The sequence below is a fragment of the Lutjanus erythropterus genome, chromosome 22, assembly GCF_056507025.1.
Source record: "Lutjanus erythropterus isolate fLutEry1 chromosome 22, fLutEry1.hap2, whole genome shotgun sequence".
Lineage (NCBI taxonomy): Eukaryota > Metazoa > Chordata > Actinopteri > Lutjaniformes > Lutjanidae > Lutjanus > Lutjanus erythropterus.
The window spans coordinates 16939767-16955595 of NC_139338.1; the positions used below are offsets into that span (position 1 = coordinate 16939767).

At 41.9% G+C, this 15829-nt stretch overlaps 1 protein-coding gene across 1 annotated transcript in view; it reads left to right on the forward strand.

Annotated features, from left to right (window-relative positions):
- Positions 1 to 291: 291 nt before the first annotated feature.
- wnk1b (WNK lysine deficient protein kinase 1b) overlaps positions 292 to 15829 on the forward strand; it is a 115045-nt gene continuing 99507 nt past the window's right edge. The window contains exons 1-2 of the mRNA XM_084711285.1: positions 292 to 909; positions 4802 to 6523. Coding sequence (XP_084567411.1) covers positions 5567 to 6523 — 957 coding nt within the window. The 5' untranslated portion in view covers positions 292 to 909; positions 4802 to 5566. The remainder of the gene's footprint in view (positions 910 to 4801; positions 6524 to 15829) is intronic.

The window sequence follows — 15829 nt, forward strand, 5'->3', positions numbered from 1 at the left end:
GATGTCTGTGGGATCAAACAGATGCAGAGTGCTGCTCAACAACACAGAACAAATAGGTGTGAAGCGAGTAAATAGCGTGAGAACTGCATGATGTACTCACAAATACTCACATAGCCTAAAAAAATGGGATTATGCATTCAACAATAGCTCCATTCACTGGACTGAACACACTTAGGTGGGTTTATGTGGCTCAAATTAATCAAACAGCTCGCGAGTTTTTTTTTTTTTTAATTTTTATTTTGAAAGAGCACGTCTCTTCCGGTTTCCCCTACGTTAACGGTCGCCGGCTTGACGCGGCACGTCTGTGAAATCTGCCGTCGCCTTGTCGAGTCATCGCCAGAGAAGAGAACAGAGAGCAGACGGAGCCGCCGTCCGATGGCTTGAAAACGGGGAATAACTGTGGATCACAGCGGATTTATTGCGCCACAGAAGCCAACAGGAGCGAAGCGGCGGTCACGGCAGCGGGCTGGATGTTGATACGGACGAGGATATAGCATCTTTGGAGTGAGACTGTTGCCGTTTGGTCGGCGGTTGCAGACCCGGACACAGACAACACAGAGACAGACAGAAAAGAAGTACCAGAGCCGCCGCGACACCAGCGAGCGAACTTGGCTTCTCTGCCCTGTGGGAGGTGTCAGTCTGTCGGCTGTGGCTCGCTGCACGTACCGCTCACTGGACCTCTTTCTAGAGCGGTTGTTTAAAGGTTGTAGCTAAGTTATGTTTTTGTAAATATCTTCTTTTTTCGGGGTGTTTTCGGCAACCAACTGTGGCTTTAATGTGACGCACTACACTGACATTAGTGCTGTTGTGTCGGAGCGGACCCCCACTGCAGAGGAGTTAAAGGCTTTTAAATCAAGTTTTCACCCTCATATTTCTGCGGTTCCACTACAACCCACACCGATGTAATAGGTAAAGGTACATTTTTTGTTTTATTCTAATGCCTTATCCAAATCGTGACTGGTCGGTTTGGTTGCCTTGCTTTTTGCCTCTAGGTAAAGTTAGCTGCAGTGCCTCGTTTTTGTTGAGTTCCTCAACAGGCAGCAGCAGTGAACCCCCTCACTGCACAGAGCTGACTGTTCAGGACATTTAGCATCGGTTTTGCACCCTTTCCAGCCCAGTTAGCAACTTGCACACACTTTTATCACTCATGCAAGATTCAGTTTGTCACACAACTTAGAGATAAATAAGTAATAAGTTAGCCTATATCAATAGTAAGCTCATTAACTTTGTATGGCTGACGACTCGTGCTCTTTCTCCCGGAGTTTTAATTGCGTCTGTGCGCATTTTCACAGGATGAACATCTTTATTTCATTAGGTTTTAATGGGCCGAATTTGACAAATGGAATTAATTAGTTGTTGGCATGGACTGATGATGCGTAGATGTGACTGATAACACATCTTTTATATTTTAATAATAATTTGCTACCTAATCATATAATTCCTTAGTGTTTGTAAATGTTACCATGCAATTCTGACCACGCGTGAATGTTTATGTGCGCATTATATTTGGCAGGGAGCCTGTTAACAGAGAAAAATTACACTCACCAAAATACAATCTCAGCTAAAGGTGTGTCGTTTTGCTAATAGTGTACAAATGCTTCAAATCAATACGTTCATATTTTTGTTGCAACTACTGAGAATTTGGGTGATACGGTGTGAATTAGTCAGATTAAGTTCAGCTAAGGAAAGGATAACTTTGACTGGTCTCAGCAGCACATCTTATCATACCTGTCACACTATAATACTTCTGTTAAAGAGACAATTCACCCCCAAATCAAAATGCCTATTTTTCCTCTTACCTGTAGTGCTATTTCTCCATCTAGATCGTTTCGGTGTAAATTGCCTTGATATTGGCTGTAGAGATGTCTGCCTTTTGTTGGATATGACAGACCTCGATGGCACTCAGCTTGTGAGGCTTTTGAAAAACAACAACAGCAATGTCTCTTCTACTCATGGACAAGAGGTCGTTTACACCCTGCGCTGTCACCAGCATGAGCATCTTGGTACATTGAGCACCTTGAGTTGAGTACCATCTAGGTCCATTATAATAGAGTCAAGGCAGAAATCTCTATTGCTGATTTATCTAAACCTTGGGAAGTCACATCAAAACAATCTAGATGGATAAGTAGTCCAGCACACAGGGGAAAAATGTGTTTTTGATTTTAGGAAATACAGTCCCTTTAATTTTTTAATTTTATTTTTCAGTTAACATTTCACTGAAAATCACTATAATGAAAGAACAGAAATGTCCCTTTAATTTAAGTATTAATGTTGCCCAGTTTACCTTTGAATTGCTATAGGGTATTATTTATCTTACTGTATATTTTGAAATTAAAATGTAAAATTAATTTACTGTCTGCTCTGTTTTCTGGCTGCCCTAATGACACCCTCTAGCTGTTGTGAAATCGCTGTAAAAACATCCTCCCATGACTCAGTTCTTAAATAAGCTAAATGTCATAGTCACAGCAACAAAATAGGCAGATGTTTTAACAATAAGCTCTAATTAATTTCACCGCGGTGTCCCCAAGGGATCATTTAAATTTAGTGTTGCCCCAAATTATAAACGGTAGGCCCATGATGTATGTCTCCACATCCACGCCACACCGGCCACAGAGGGCTCCGGCGCTGGGAGGTCCACTGAGGTTTGTTAGACTGGAGAGATTGTTTTATGACTTTCATGAAACACACCCAGCAATACGCTTCACTGTGAACAGCTGTCTCATTCTTAAGTCATCAGTACAGTCTCTGTTGGTGTCATAGCACTGTCTAATGTTATTACCTAATTGATTGTGTAGGGTGATTCACTACAGTATACACCTGAGCTGGAACCTGCGCACATCTGGTTGATTAAATGACTTCTCTTAACCTCTGGGGCAGCCAGGTGCCGTTAAATGCAAAACAGTGGGATTATTTCAGACATTTAAAACCTGTTCATAACATACCACTATACAAATAATGAGACAGCACATAAAGCTGCACAGGACAGATTTATTGAAGAAAAGGTAGAAACAAGCATTTTACCTGATGGCCTTAAGGCACATACCTACTGTGACCTCTTCAGTGCTAATCCTCTGCTCGCTTCCTTTTATTGGGACAATACACAGTAGCCTGTGGGGCCAATTCAAAGGTCACTACAAGGAAACGTTCAGGACAAATTTAAATCATTGAAATTTAAAAGTATCTTCTCAACAATAGGATGTGTCATATTCTATGTGTTGCAGAGAGAAATTGATTTATTTGCTATCTTGCAGACTTTGTACCCTGTGTTTTTCTATGAAGTGGTCATATATCATCTGGTTTGATAAATGTGAGAGTTGTTTGTCAGTCTTTTTGACTCACACACTTACTGTATGTTCAGATTCGCCTAGTGCAGTTTAAATCAACCATTCATAGGGCACAGGTTTAATTGAACTCTGTAGGTGACAGAACAAAATTTGCCACAGTTATTCTGCATTGTTTCAACGTGCGTCAGTGTTGATAAGACTCGTGAAAACTTGTTTTAAACATGAATTCATGTACTGTGAATGATCTCTGTAATCACATACCAAAGCAGCCACTGTGCCTCTGTGCCAGTGTCACTATGATAACAGAGTAGGAGTTATCTGGAGAATGATATGGGAGGCGAATTGCACATTCAGCACGTTTTCTGTAAGAGAGTGAAACACTTGTACACTCACTTCAGATATTTATTTAGTATCTGTGCAGTGGTTCTATCTGTCTCTCTGAGTGCCCCCTCCCCTCTCATGCTAAGCTGCTGAATTGCCACAGAGTAGCCTAACCTCGAGGTCAGCCAGGCTGTGGTGACTTTGGGCTAAATTTGGAGCGTGGAGCAATTAGGCGCACACTCCGCTGCATCACTCCACTGCATTAACTACACGGGGGTGATGGGGAGGGAAAGATTGGGGGTGGGATGCAGATCTCTCTCTTGTTAATGAGATTAAAGATAGTGCCAGGGCCAAACCCAGTCAGATTTCACTGATGAATCCCAAACTAAAAGTGCAGAGTTCTGAATCCTCTGACAGACAAGTCTGGAATAATGCATTACTTATGACTAGAGATCTTCCAACACCATTTTCCCTCTGGATACCAATTTCCCTCCTGACACAGACTCCAGACCCTCTGCTTACCATGAGCTGGTTACAATAATGTAGACTTTGCCATGTAGTCAGAAACCAAGGTAACGCTGGCATTTCTTTCCTCCGCAGACCATAAAATTTGGCAAATGGGATGCTCCTTTAGGTGGTGTCATAGGCACTTTCCTATACTGGTACCAGAACAACTCTACTTAAGACAGTGCTTTAATCAATACGAATCAACATAATCATAAAAAAAAACATTTGATCACACTGAGACAGAACAATCCATCCAAAAGGGTAAAATCAAATTCAGTATAAAAGGCCAAAAGTCCATGAGACCAATTTTCTCATGCCAACCTAGTTCCACTATTTCACCAGACAAATTGTGGAGGAAAAGAACATCTGAATTAGAGTTTGATCTCTGCTTTGTGGTCAGAGGAGTTGACAGATTTGTCAACTGCAACCAAAACTGTGGCAGCATTTGGCTGGTATTCATTTCCCACCACCCTGCTGCTGTCACTCATACCACTCATCACTGGCCAAATGGTGGTAAAATGTTATTCTGTCTTATGCTTGAATGTTCTACCCACCACTGTGGCAGGTAACCAAGTATTATTTGGAGGGTCCCTTGACGTCGGTTGGGTCAGTTTAGTACTCAAGTGAAAGCAGATGGTGAATTTTGTCAGATTCTTACAGCTCTCTTTCCTCTCTGTTTTCATTTCCAGTGACAAGGGCCAAAGCAGATCAAGCTTGGCCGGGCTAGGCCAGGCTAGGCCTACCTAGCCTTCTGTCTGGCCTTACCAGACAGGCCAGCAACCTCTCCAAGGACTCCTATCATCAACAGGCAGTGGGTGTTTGACCTGCTCTTGCACAGACGTCCAAGTCAAGCTGTAACGGATTGGATTCCAATCATAGTTCGACTTATCAGCCTTTGGGAGGCCATACTGGTCTGTTAGCTCTCCAGTCCTTCCATGTCGTGGTCGTCCCTCTCTGGATGTTGGCATCAGGATGGATTCGGGTGTTAATTTGACGGTTGTCACCTCATTGCAGTGCTTGCACCCCCCCTCTTTTGACTGCCTTTCGTCCCTTCCCTCCCCAGTCTTCAAGCGAAGGCCCCTTTCTCTCTCTTGGGGCTTCCCTGAGCCCTGTGCAGAAGGGCCTTGTAGGAACTGTAGGTTGATTTATTGAAACAGTTGCAAAGAGGAAGTGGAGTTTATAAATCCTTGCTAAAAAAAAAAACAAACAAACTCTAGAACACAATGGAAATTGCTGCATTGAGTTGATTGATTTATTTTCTGTAACCCATCCCCTTTGTTGTTCCTGGAGTTTGATCAAAGGTTGGAGAGCTTTTCATTTGGAAAACAAGCTTGTTAGTTGAGATTCGTGCCCGCTTACACACAGTTTACACATTTGTTTGGATTAATCACATTAAATAAGTCCTTATTCACATGTACAGAAATTCTCTTTTGTGGTCTTAGCCTTGGGGAGGAATGTCTGAAAGCAATAGTAGCAGCAAAGCAGTGAAATTCATTGCCCCGGCCCCACCTCCTCCCTCTGCCTCTCCCTGTCCATCACCCCAGACCCCCCACAAAAATGTGAACGGCTCTGCCAGTTCAGACTCGCATGTGGTGGAGAAGCTCAGCGGACACCCCGAGGTCCAACGTCGGCGCCACACGATGGATAGAGACTCGAAAACAGCCGAGCACCGGTTCTTCCGCCGGAGTGTCATTTGTGACTCCAATGCCACGGCTTTGGACCTGCCAAGCAAAGCAGCTGTGATACTCACCTCACCTCCAGACTGTGAAGGGCCTCCCACCTTCTTCCCTCCACAGCCCTGCGGTCCTGGACCTGGGGTACGAGGTGCTGAAGGTGGGGAGGTCCCAAGAGGTCCCTTTGCGCAAACATCGACCCTTCAGCCCGGTCTTGGGCTTGGCGGGGCAATAGCAGAGGGGCACATAGAAAATGCTGAGAAAGATTCAGTTGTGGGCGGTATTACGGCTGCTGTTCCCGCCAGTAGCAGTGTTGAGCATAGCACAGATGGGACAGTAAAAGAGCCCAGCCCGACAGTATTGGATGTTACCGAAAAAACACAAGGCAAACAGCCTGAAGTCACATTGCGTCCCAGAGGGTCAGAGAACACAGAACAGGTGGCGAAAGACGTAAAAGCGATAGAGCGTGTGGACGAGGGTGGTGTTAGTAGTCCAAGTGAGGAGAAGGAGAGGGAGACGGAGGAGGAGAAGGGGATAGCGAAAGCACGGGCAGAGCAGAGGGAGGCCGAGAAAAGAGTGCAAGAGGATATAGAGGAGGCGGAGACAAAAGCTGTGGGGACCTCACCAGATGGACGTTTCCTCAAATTTGACATCGAGATCGGAAGAGGGTCCTTTAAGACTGTATACAAGGGACTGGATACAGAGACTACTGTGGAAGTGGCATGGTGTGAGCTCCAGGTGAGTGCAGATTCATAAAACTGTCACCTCTCCATTCTCTATGCTCTGTCTCTTCCTGTTTATCTGTCTGACTCAATAATTAAATGTCATTGTGTGGTTGTGGTCGTCACTGAGGTGTCTAAATTCCATCCAGGTGCTGAATTTAACCTTTTGTCCTATTTTTACCTTGAGATCTTGAGATTGCAGATATGTGAGAAGTTCCTGCTAATCCAGATGGTTTCCTGTTTAAATGATCACAAAACAACATCACAGTCTGATTGAGATTGAGATACTGCTACAGATTACATCCTAGCTAAATGCATTTCAGAAAAAGCATGACTAGATTTTTGGGTGTTCTTTGAAGAAACAACAATGAGGTATTTCATGCTCAGAAATGTGCTTTTTGGATTTTCATTTTGATTTGAATTTGTTTGTACATTTCCACTTGAGTCGCGTGTCCTCACTGTTTGTTTTTCTCATGAATGATGGATTCCATCTCTACGTCAGTCATTAAAAAAATATTGCTTCTAGGACTGGTTTATTGCAACATGAGCTGCCTCTCAGAGTACTGCTTGAAAACTTCTGGTTGACTGGTTTTATCTACCTGTAGCAGCTCCTTGGGCCTAATTTGCATTAGTAAAATGTTGCAATACAGCTGTGCCATGCAGAATTTCTCCAAGTGTCTTCAAAATCTTCTTGGTTATTCTGATTTTGCATGACTGACAAAAAAAATCTGACAAACTCAGGATGTGTGGTGCAACTCCTGCCTGCTACTGCAGCTTGCTCAGCCACTTCTTTTTGTATTACTCATGGTTTTGCTGCATCCTGGCAGTCTGGTATCAGTGGGTGACTTTTTAATGTGTGTGAACGGATGCTGTGGTGCTACCACAAGTAGCATAAATGAGTACTGAATGAGGAAGAGGATGCTGAACAATCACCTAAATATACACGTTTGATTACCTGATTGCTGTGATCTGCAAGTAATCAAACCAAATAAAACTGCCTGCTTGACATCTGGGATCTGGGAATATAGGATGCATTTTTTATTTTTTGTGCATTTTTTTTATTTTATCTTAGAGTTTCTTAGGCTAGTCACTTCCTCAGTGAAATCCCCAGACTGTCTGGGAAATTCAGGGTACTGAAAGTGAATGAGCAACATTGTTGCATCCCTCACCTAATTGTCCCGGTCATGGTGCCCTTGAGCAGGACAGATTACTTCCTAGTTGCTCCAGTATAGTTTCAATGTGAGTATAACAAAACTGGTTGTAGTGGACAGCTCCTAATTCCCTTCCACTCTTAGCCTGCAGATACATAAAGGTTAGCAAAAAAACGCTGTATCTTGTACACACAGTGTGAAACATGAGACAGGATGGCACATAGTTCACCACAGGATGCTCTTGCTACATTACGCTGCGCTGATGCAACTTCTGCAGTGTGTAAGTGTGTCAGAAAGAAACAGTGTGACAGAAAGTGTGAAAAGGAGACTTGTAGAAGAGCTGTGTGTTTGTAGGAGAGGTGAGGCGAGGTGAAGTGAAAAGAAAATATCTGTCTTTGCAGTTCATCTTGCTGTCGAGTAGGCACAGAGACAAAGGTACGCTCAGTAGTTGGAGATGTAGAATCTGAGCTGGTCATATGACATTCAGGGCACTGACTGAACTGAGGAAGAAAACAATGACATGGACTCATGTGGAACTGCTTGCCCCGATGAAACAAATGTACAAGATTAAAATATAGTAGGCTACTTTTGGTTTGTTATTCTGCAGAAGGACATAATTAGGCACACACTGAGAGTAATTTATAATACATCAGGAATCAAGTCAAAAAAATTTATTTGAGTTGAAAGACATCCTTGGCAATTTTTGTTTTTTTTCTTTTGGCCTGTTCCATCTTTTCAACAGGCTGTTTCACTCTCTTCTTAGCCTGGCATTGCCAGACTGATACAAAATGTGAATTAGTCTGGGACTCCTCAGTTCATTTTCATTTCTAAGGAGTGTTACCAACATGGACAGACCAAAATACCTCTGGATGCAATTGGATAGACCTAAAACTAATCAGAGAAATGAATGGCTGACGTAGCGGTGCTTGGTCCATTTTTAAACAGGGCATGTGATGATGGCTGCCTGGTAGCAATCTTTCTTGTATTGCAGCTAAATAGTTCAGTAAAATAAGTCTCTGACAACATTTTAGGTAAGAAATAAGCAACGCAGTAACAGAATCTTGATCCATATTTGATTTGCACCACCTAGTTTGACAGTTTGATCTGATTTTCCTGAGCCTGAGGTGCTGGACAGACCAGCTGACTGGACACAATTGAATAAACACGCAACCAATCAGAGCTGCAAAACGTGAAAATTGATTTAGGTTCTTAACAATTCTCAATTATGATTCTTTGTCTTCCTGCGTTCCTCAGGCTTGTGTGAGACAGTGGAAACACTGGTCTCTTATCTGGTGTCTTGAATATTTTGGGGTTTACTTTAGCTAATTTACTGAGATGATAGAGGAGTATTCTGTCCTTGTTAAGCACGCTGTAGCATAGCATTGTTGTAACAAGACTCACTGAGAATAATGTCAGACTCACGATTTGTTAAGACAAATACATCAGGAGATAGGAAGCATGGATTCAGTTGGCATGTTTATAAGTGCAGACTTATTGCCAGATCGATAGGTAGGTGTTTGTACTACATGTTATGATTTTAAATTAGCGTGTATGAAATTTGTGTAGGAATCAATAAGCAGAATGGAAATTAGAATTTCTTAATGAATTGATTCTTATCTGGAATTGGTTTTTGATGCTCAAATCTCTACCAGTGATGCTTCTCTGTCATCATCATTTTGAAACCGTCCCATATCAAACAGTTGTGATTGGCCTGACCGGATCCAAATCTGGTGGAATTCTTTCTCAATGGAAGAGGTGCCAGACGTATCTGCCAGAGCAAATGAAAACATGAGCTTGGCAGATCTGCCTTGTTTCCAGGCTACCTCTTATGTGGATCAAAAGTCAAACGAGGTGAGACCATGTAATTAAATGTTGTCTCTGAAAATCCGCGTGTGTTTGTATCTCTCGGTGTGTGATTATTTCCTGCGAGAGTTGTTTTTCCTGTCATCTCCATCACAAGACGCTCCTCGAGTCTCCCTGAATCCCAGGAGCTAAAATCAGCTTTGCCTTATGCCCCGCATCTAGGAAACGCCAGCTTGTTTATCAGAAAACAAACGTCTAGCCTCTGCTGAGCTCTTTCTCTCCGTCTGTCTTGTTCATCAAAGAGAGGAAACCTAGTGATTGTTGACAGTGTTCTGGGTCGAAGGGTTCTTCGTCAGGTCAGATTCAGGATGCAGATTGAATTTGGTTAAATAATCAGAATAAACTGTCTGACACATCAGTTGCTTTGATACAAATGTGTTATTCAACGTGCCCTGGATTACTGGGATAAAAATGTCCATTAAACATCATATAGGCTGCTGGAAGTGTTATATAAGAGTATTGATGGCTCCTGGTGACTCGGCTATATACGTGCAGAGACAAGTACTTCTCTACAGAGCATGGCTATAATCCTGTATGTGTGTGTGTCAAAGATGACTGAGCAACTGCTGACATGTGGCAGAATGGTGAGAGTAAAGTTACACACAGACACACAACCAATCACATTCTCTCACTGGGTGGGCACGGGAACTGGAGATCTGTGGGAGTCAGGATCATCTGGAACTTGTCGGTTTTCTGGATGCGCAAAATGTGCATTTGTGTGTGTGTGTGTGTATGTGGAGGGGGGGTGTCTTTCTGTGCTTTCGACTCTGTTGCTGAGGTAGTTTAAATTCTCGTGTCTGCTTGTATGTGTGTGTTTTGTGGTGGCTTTACATTCTTTAGCATCTGATCCAAAGCAGGTTAACCTCTGTCTTTAGGGAGAATCCTTAGATGGACATGGGGGGAGAGGGGGAGGAGGGAGATGAAGAAGATAGTTTTAATGGTAACTTTGGTATTTTTCAATCTGAACACTAATTTCCCATGTTTTTGTGACCAATAGGAACAGGGATTTTTGAAATTGTATTGTGGGACAAAGCGGCAGAAAACAGAAGCTAAACTAAACTACAACATAACTGCACACCATTGAAGTACATCCATATCATCCATAAAAAGTACTTGTTTTTGCAACTGACAGTCTCAGACTGTTATTACAAGTATCCCTACAGAAATAGACCTTTTTAAAAGAGTATTTGTTTTTTAAACCAGAAACAGTGGTTCAGTTGCCCTTGCCAAGCTAACCACACTCCCTTTGCAAAGCTGTCATTTTAACAACATCATTGTTATCTTTCATGCAAACCTGACAGAAAAAAAACTATTAATAAAACTTCTTGGCTCATGTTTCTGTTTTTTGATCAGTTATCAACTCTAGTTTGGTCATAATAAGCCCTTTTTTCACCATGTTAGATGTGAAAATGTTCAGAGAGAGCAAGAGGGAGTTTAGACATCAGAGAAGCAGCAGTGAGAAATGGGATGTACAACCAAAATATTTTTATATCTAACAGTGTTTAACAGTTTAACAATGAATTAGCATTTCAGACAACCTGAGTGGGTAATTGTTGGAGCAGTAGAGTTTTATTTTGTTTCTGTTTGTTTCAATGAGAATGACAATGTTAAAATTTCATAACAGTCTGAGCCTGTCAGTAGCCAAATCCAGCATTTATAGTGGACATAATTAAAGGCTAAATGTTGTAGCTTAGTTTTACTTCTGATGGCTGCTGCAGTCTCCCTCAATACTGGAACAATTTTAAAAATTGTCTGTTAGACACAAAAACATGTGAAAATGGGGTCTAGGTTGAAAAATACTGAAGTTGCCCTTTAAGCTTTAGTAAAGAATAGATTCATGACTAGGTGAATGGAGTGTTGAGGAAGAGGAGGAAGGTCACCCAGTAGCTTATCTTAAGGTGCCTTGTTAAACTGAATGGCAGATGATGGATAGGAAAGAAGAGGCTGACGCAGCTCTCCAGGAATGAGAGAAAAAGGAGAAGGAGAAATGTTTAGTATCAGTTTTAATCCTGAGTTCCTAAGCTAGAAATGACTTTAAATGATGACATTGTGAACCACAGCATCTATTAAGTTCTGTTAACTGTTTTTAAAGACTGGAAGGACCTCAATCAGGCTGGGAAATAGAAGGGTCAGAGGCAGATAAATAAAACATTGGTATTATACTATCTGTATCTTTATGACTCGTGAAATGGCAAATGTGGTGAATGAAGTTATTTATGAAGGAAAAACATCAGATGTTTGCTTGTCCCAGCTTATCAAATGCAAGAATGTGCTACTGTTTTTCATATTATGTTACTATAAATTGAATAATCTTTGGGTTTTGGCTTGTAAGGAAAAATATTTTCGGTAGGGCTGCACAATTAATCGAAATACTATCAAAATCACAATATGGTCAAGTGCAGTATCCAACTCGCAGAAATAGAATGAAATGGAGATAAAGTTCAGAGAGTGAATCAACTACAAGGCAGTAAGAAGGGGTAAAGGAGAGAAGAAATTATGGAGGGAAAGCAGATAAATGAAGTCCTTTATGAGGGCAGGCATGGAGGGAGGAGAGGCGAAGGTCAAAGTTCAGCCCCGTTGTGTCCAAAGCAATCACTAGGTGCCTGTCCAGCGTCCAGCTAACTGCTGGGGGGTAAGAGTGTGACAGAGAAGAGCAAAATGGGTGGGATATGATAGAATAAATTGCAAAAACAGTAAACTTCAGCTTCAGAGAACTTTTGGAGGACAGGTGGTCGGAGGAGATTAGCAGGAAGAGGATGGAGGCAATGGGAAGGATCGAGAGCAGGAGTCTGAGGAAGAGGGAGGTGATCGGTGAGGGGGTTCAGTGAGAGAAAAGAGAAATGGGAAACATTGGGAGGAGGGAGGCAGGAAAAAGTGGGAGAGAAAAGACAAAGGAAATGAAAAGGGAACAGGAGGAGGAGGAGGAGGGAGAGGAGCATAGAAGCTGAGAACGAAAAGAAGAGGGGAGCCGGGGTCTCTCTCTCTCTCTGTGTGTGTGTGTGTGTGTGACCTTAGGCTCTTAGCTCCACTGGCACTCAAAGACCTTGAAATTTCTCTCTCAACAGGCGGATTAGCCCCCTCCCCACACGTACACACATATATACAAGGACACACACGCTTTTGGGGTTTCCAGGCTCTCCTTCAATAATGGTCATTCAATCTGTGCCTTGAGACCAGACGGCTCTGTTGGCATGTGCAAGCATTGCACCAGATTTTATTGTTTTACAAAACAATTTCAGACTTTTTGCAGCTGTCATATAGTGCTTCAGTGTAGAGCTGCAATGATAAGTTGATTAGCATTAGTGATCAACTATTAAAGGTTCAGTGTGTAAGATTTATAGGATTTATTGACTGAATATAGCAGAAATTTAATCAAATATTTGGATTGTTTTCATTTGTATAAAATAATCTGAAAATAAGAATCATCATGTTTTCGTTATCTTGAGTAAGCTGTTTGTATCTACAGAGGGTGCAGATCCTCTTCCATCTAGACCACCATGTTGCACCATGTTTTTAGTGGCCTAGAATGGACAAAACAAATATTGGCTCTAAATACGGCCTCACACCTTTTTCAGCCACTGTAGGTTCTCCTACATGCTTGGAGGGGGAAGATGTGGGATGTTGTTTTACAATCTGCAAGCTCACTGGGATACGCCACTAAATCCTACAAACTGTGAATATTTTCTCATTTCTTTAGTCCTATACGACCGTAAACTGAATGTCTTTGAGTTGTGTCAAAACAAGACATTTGAGGACATTGCCATTTGCGTTTTCTTTATTTTCTGACACTTTATGGACCAAGCAACAAATCAGTCATTGAGGAAAATGATCGACAGAGTTGCAGAGTTAGTTGCAGCTCTACTACAGTGAAACCTCACATTGCTAAGTCATGTCACTGTGGCATCCCAACATAAAATGAATCACATCTAACCGGGGTAATAAATATGCACAGTGACCAATTTTAGCATTGTGGCAATTTGTTTACAGCGGTGACCCATTTTAACCTGGTACTGGCCTGAAAATGTGCCCATATGCTGATAAAAGGCCAGAGGGAGGGAGAAAAGATCATATTGGAGACACAAAATGAGGGAGAGCAGGAGGAAGGGAGTTATAGAGATGTTTGTCAAGATTGTTTATCAGGCCTTTCAAAGAGTGTGTTCTGTCCCAAAGGCAATTTCATTGAACAAAGGACTCTCTGTTGCACTTCATCAAATTACGGCTTAAGGCTCAACAAACAAGAAGCTGTATACATTTTTTTATTAGAGGTTGAAAAAATAGTATAATTATAGGCATAAACTTATAATATGCTGCACAGTTCCTAAGGTCAAATGATACCTTTAGACATGGCAAAATATTACATGAATATTTTGAGTTCAAGATGATATATTGTGACATGGGTGGCTGGGTGATATATCTATTTGTTCATACGTTTCTTGACATTTTACCAGGGTATGCAGTATAATGGTGGTTTTCTTAGTATACATATATAAAAGACAGCAAAAGCTGCATCTTGCATTTTACTGAAACATAAATATCCCAAGATTTCTCCAGAGCAGCAGAGCTGAGGTGAAACAGCTAGACCTTAGAGGTTCAGATTTCCCTGACAAAACAGCAAACTGCAGCTGTGTCAAGCCTTCGGCAAAGACTGGTGCTCACTGCCGATTGATTCTGAAGTTGCTATACAGAAGTGTTAGCCAACTCCCCAATACACACACACACACACACACACACACATTGAAAAAAGGAATGGAAACTGTCTGCAGTTTAACCATTTCTTGTAAATGTTTTAAATGCCGACTACGAATAATTTACTCAGTTCCTTTTCCTTATTAGCAACTAAGCTAATGCCAATGTGGATGTAAATGTAACTTGTATATGAGTTCATGTGTGTATGCAAAGGGGGTGTGGTCGTGTGTGTGCACATACTTGAGCCAGCTTTGGGGATTGTTAACTTATTCATTTGGCTGAGCTGAACTGCAGATGAGCTCAGCTGTTTAATAATACAAAAAAATTAAAGTGGAAATGTTTTTTTTCCTGTGTTTGGACTTGTGGTGGACAGACAGATGGTTTTGTGGACTGAATAGTTTAAGAACCACCTGAGAGGAGAATTTATAGCTGGAATTAGTGCATTCTCTCTGCTGTAGTCAGGATGGAAAGTCACCATCAGCCTCTTTACAGTTGTTGGTAAATGGCTTGTAGGTCTGTGCAGATCAGCTATCAATCATCATGATAACATTGCTTGTAAAGCTGTTGTTCTTCCCCAATAAATCAAACTGTAAAACAGGCAAAAGGCAAAAGAATCTAGCAGTGACTGTGTGGACAAACAAGTTTGTTTCCATCCACTTTAACTGCAGGGATGAAGGCTATCCAAGAGAATTCTTAGGACTTAGTGTCAAAGTAAGAGTGCATTAACCTCTAATAGCTGAAGGTTTTACACACACCACACATACTCATGCCTAAACACACACAGCAAGATGTGTAGTTCAGATATGTAAAGACCCTAAAGCCCAGCCAGTTGGATTTATGAGCGATGCAACAGAAAATGCTGCAGGCTTGATTTGCCGAATGTTCAGGTCCTATGTTGGATAATCCAGAGATGACAGAGGATAAGAAGAGGACGCGGAGGGAATCTCTTTTTCATTCATTTTATTGCTCATTCTGTAACTATAACAGTCAGTTGTTCTCTTGCTTTGTTTTTGTCCCGCCTCAATTCATACTTGGTCTCTCTCTCATGCCCTCTGTCTCTCTGTCATGTGTCAATAACCAGCTGTGAGCAACAAAGGAAGAAAGACAGAGAAGCTGACACTTCCTCATATGCAAAACATCTCTGTGCTTCCTTCCGTGTAGAGTGTGTGTGTGTGTGTGTGTGTGTGCGTGCATGTGTGTATGTGTGTATGTATTCCCCAAAGTTTACCCTAATGTTGAATAGTAAGGTCAGGCCACCCTGCCTTCAAGAATTTCATTAGTATTGATTTCAGTGGAGGGCTAGTGTCCCATGACCCAAATGCTGTTTCACGTCCTGTTAGTCAGCCCTTCAAATAGTTAAAGGACCTGTGTGTAGGATTAAATGGCATCTAGTGATGAAGTTGCAGATTGCAAACACGTTGCCTTAGCAAACGTGTAGGGCACTTTTTATACCGTATACCACCTTAGAAATAATTGAGCTCCTATGTGCCACTTTACTGTTTTGTGTGGTTTGATTGTAGCAGAGGCTCTGGACACTTTAGTGGTGTTTCTTAAGTAGCCACATTTGTGAGTGGTGCACTGTTGTCCACTTCATTTTCGACACCTGTCAAAATACTCCTGTT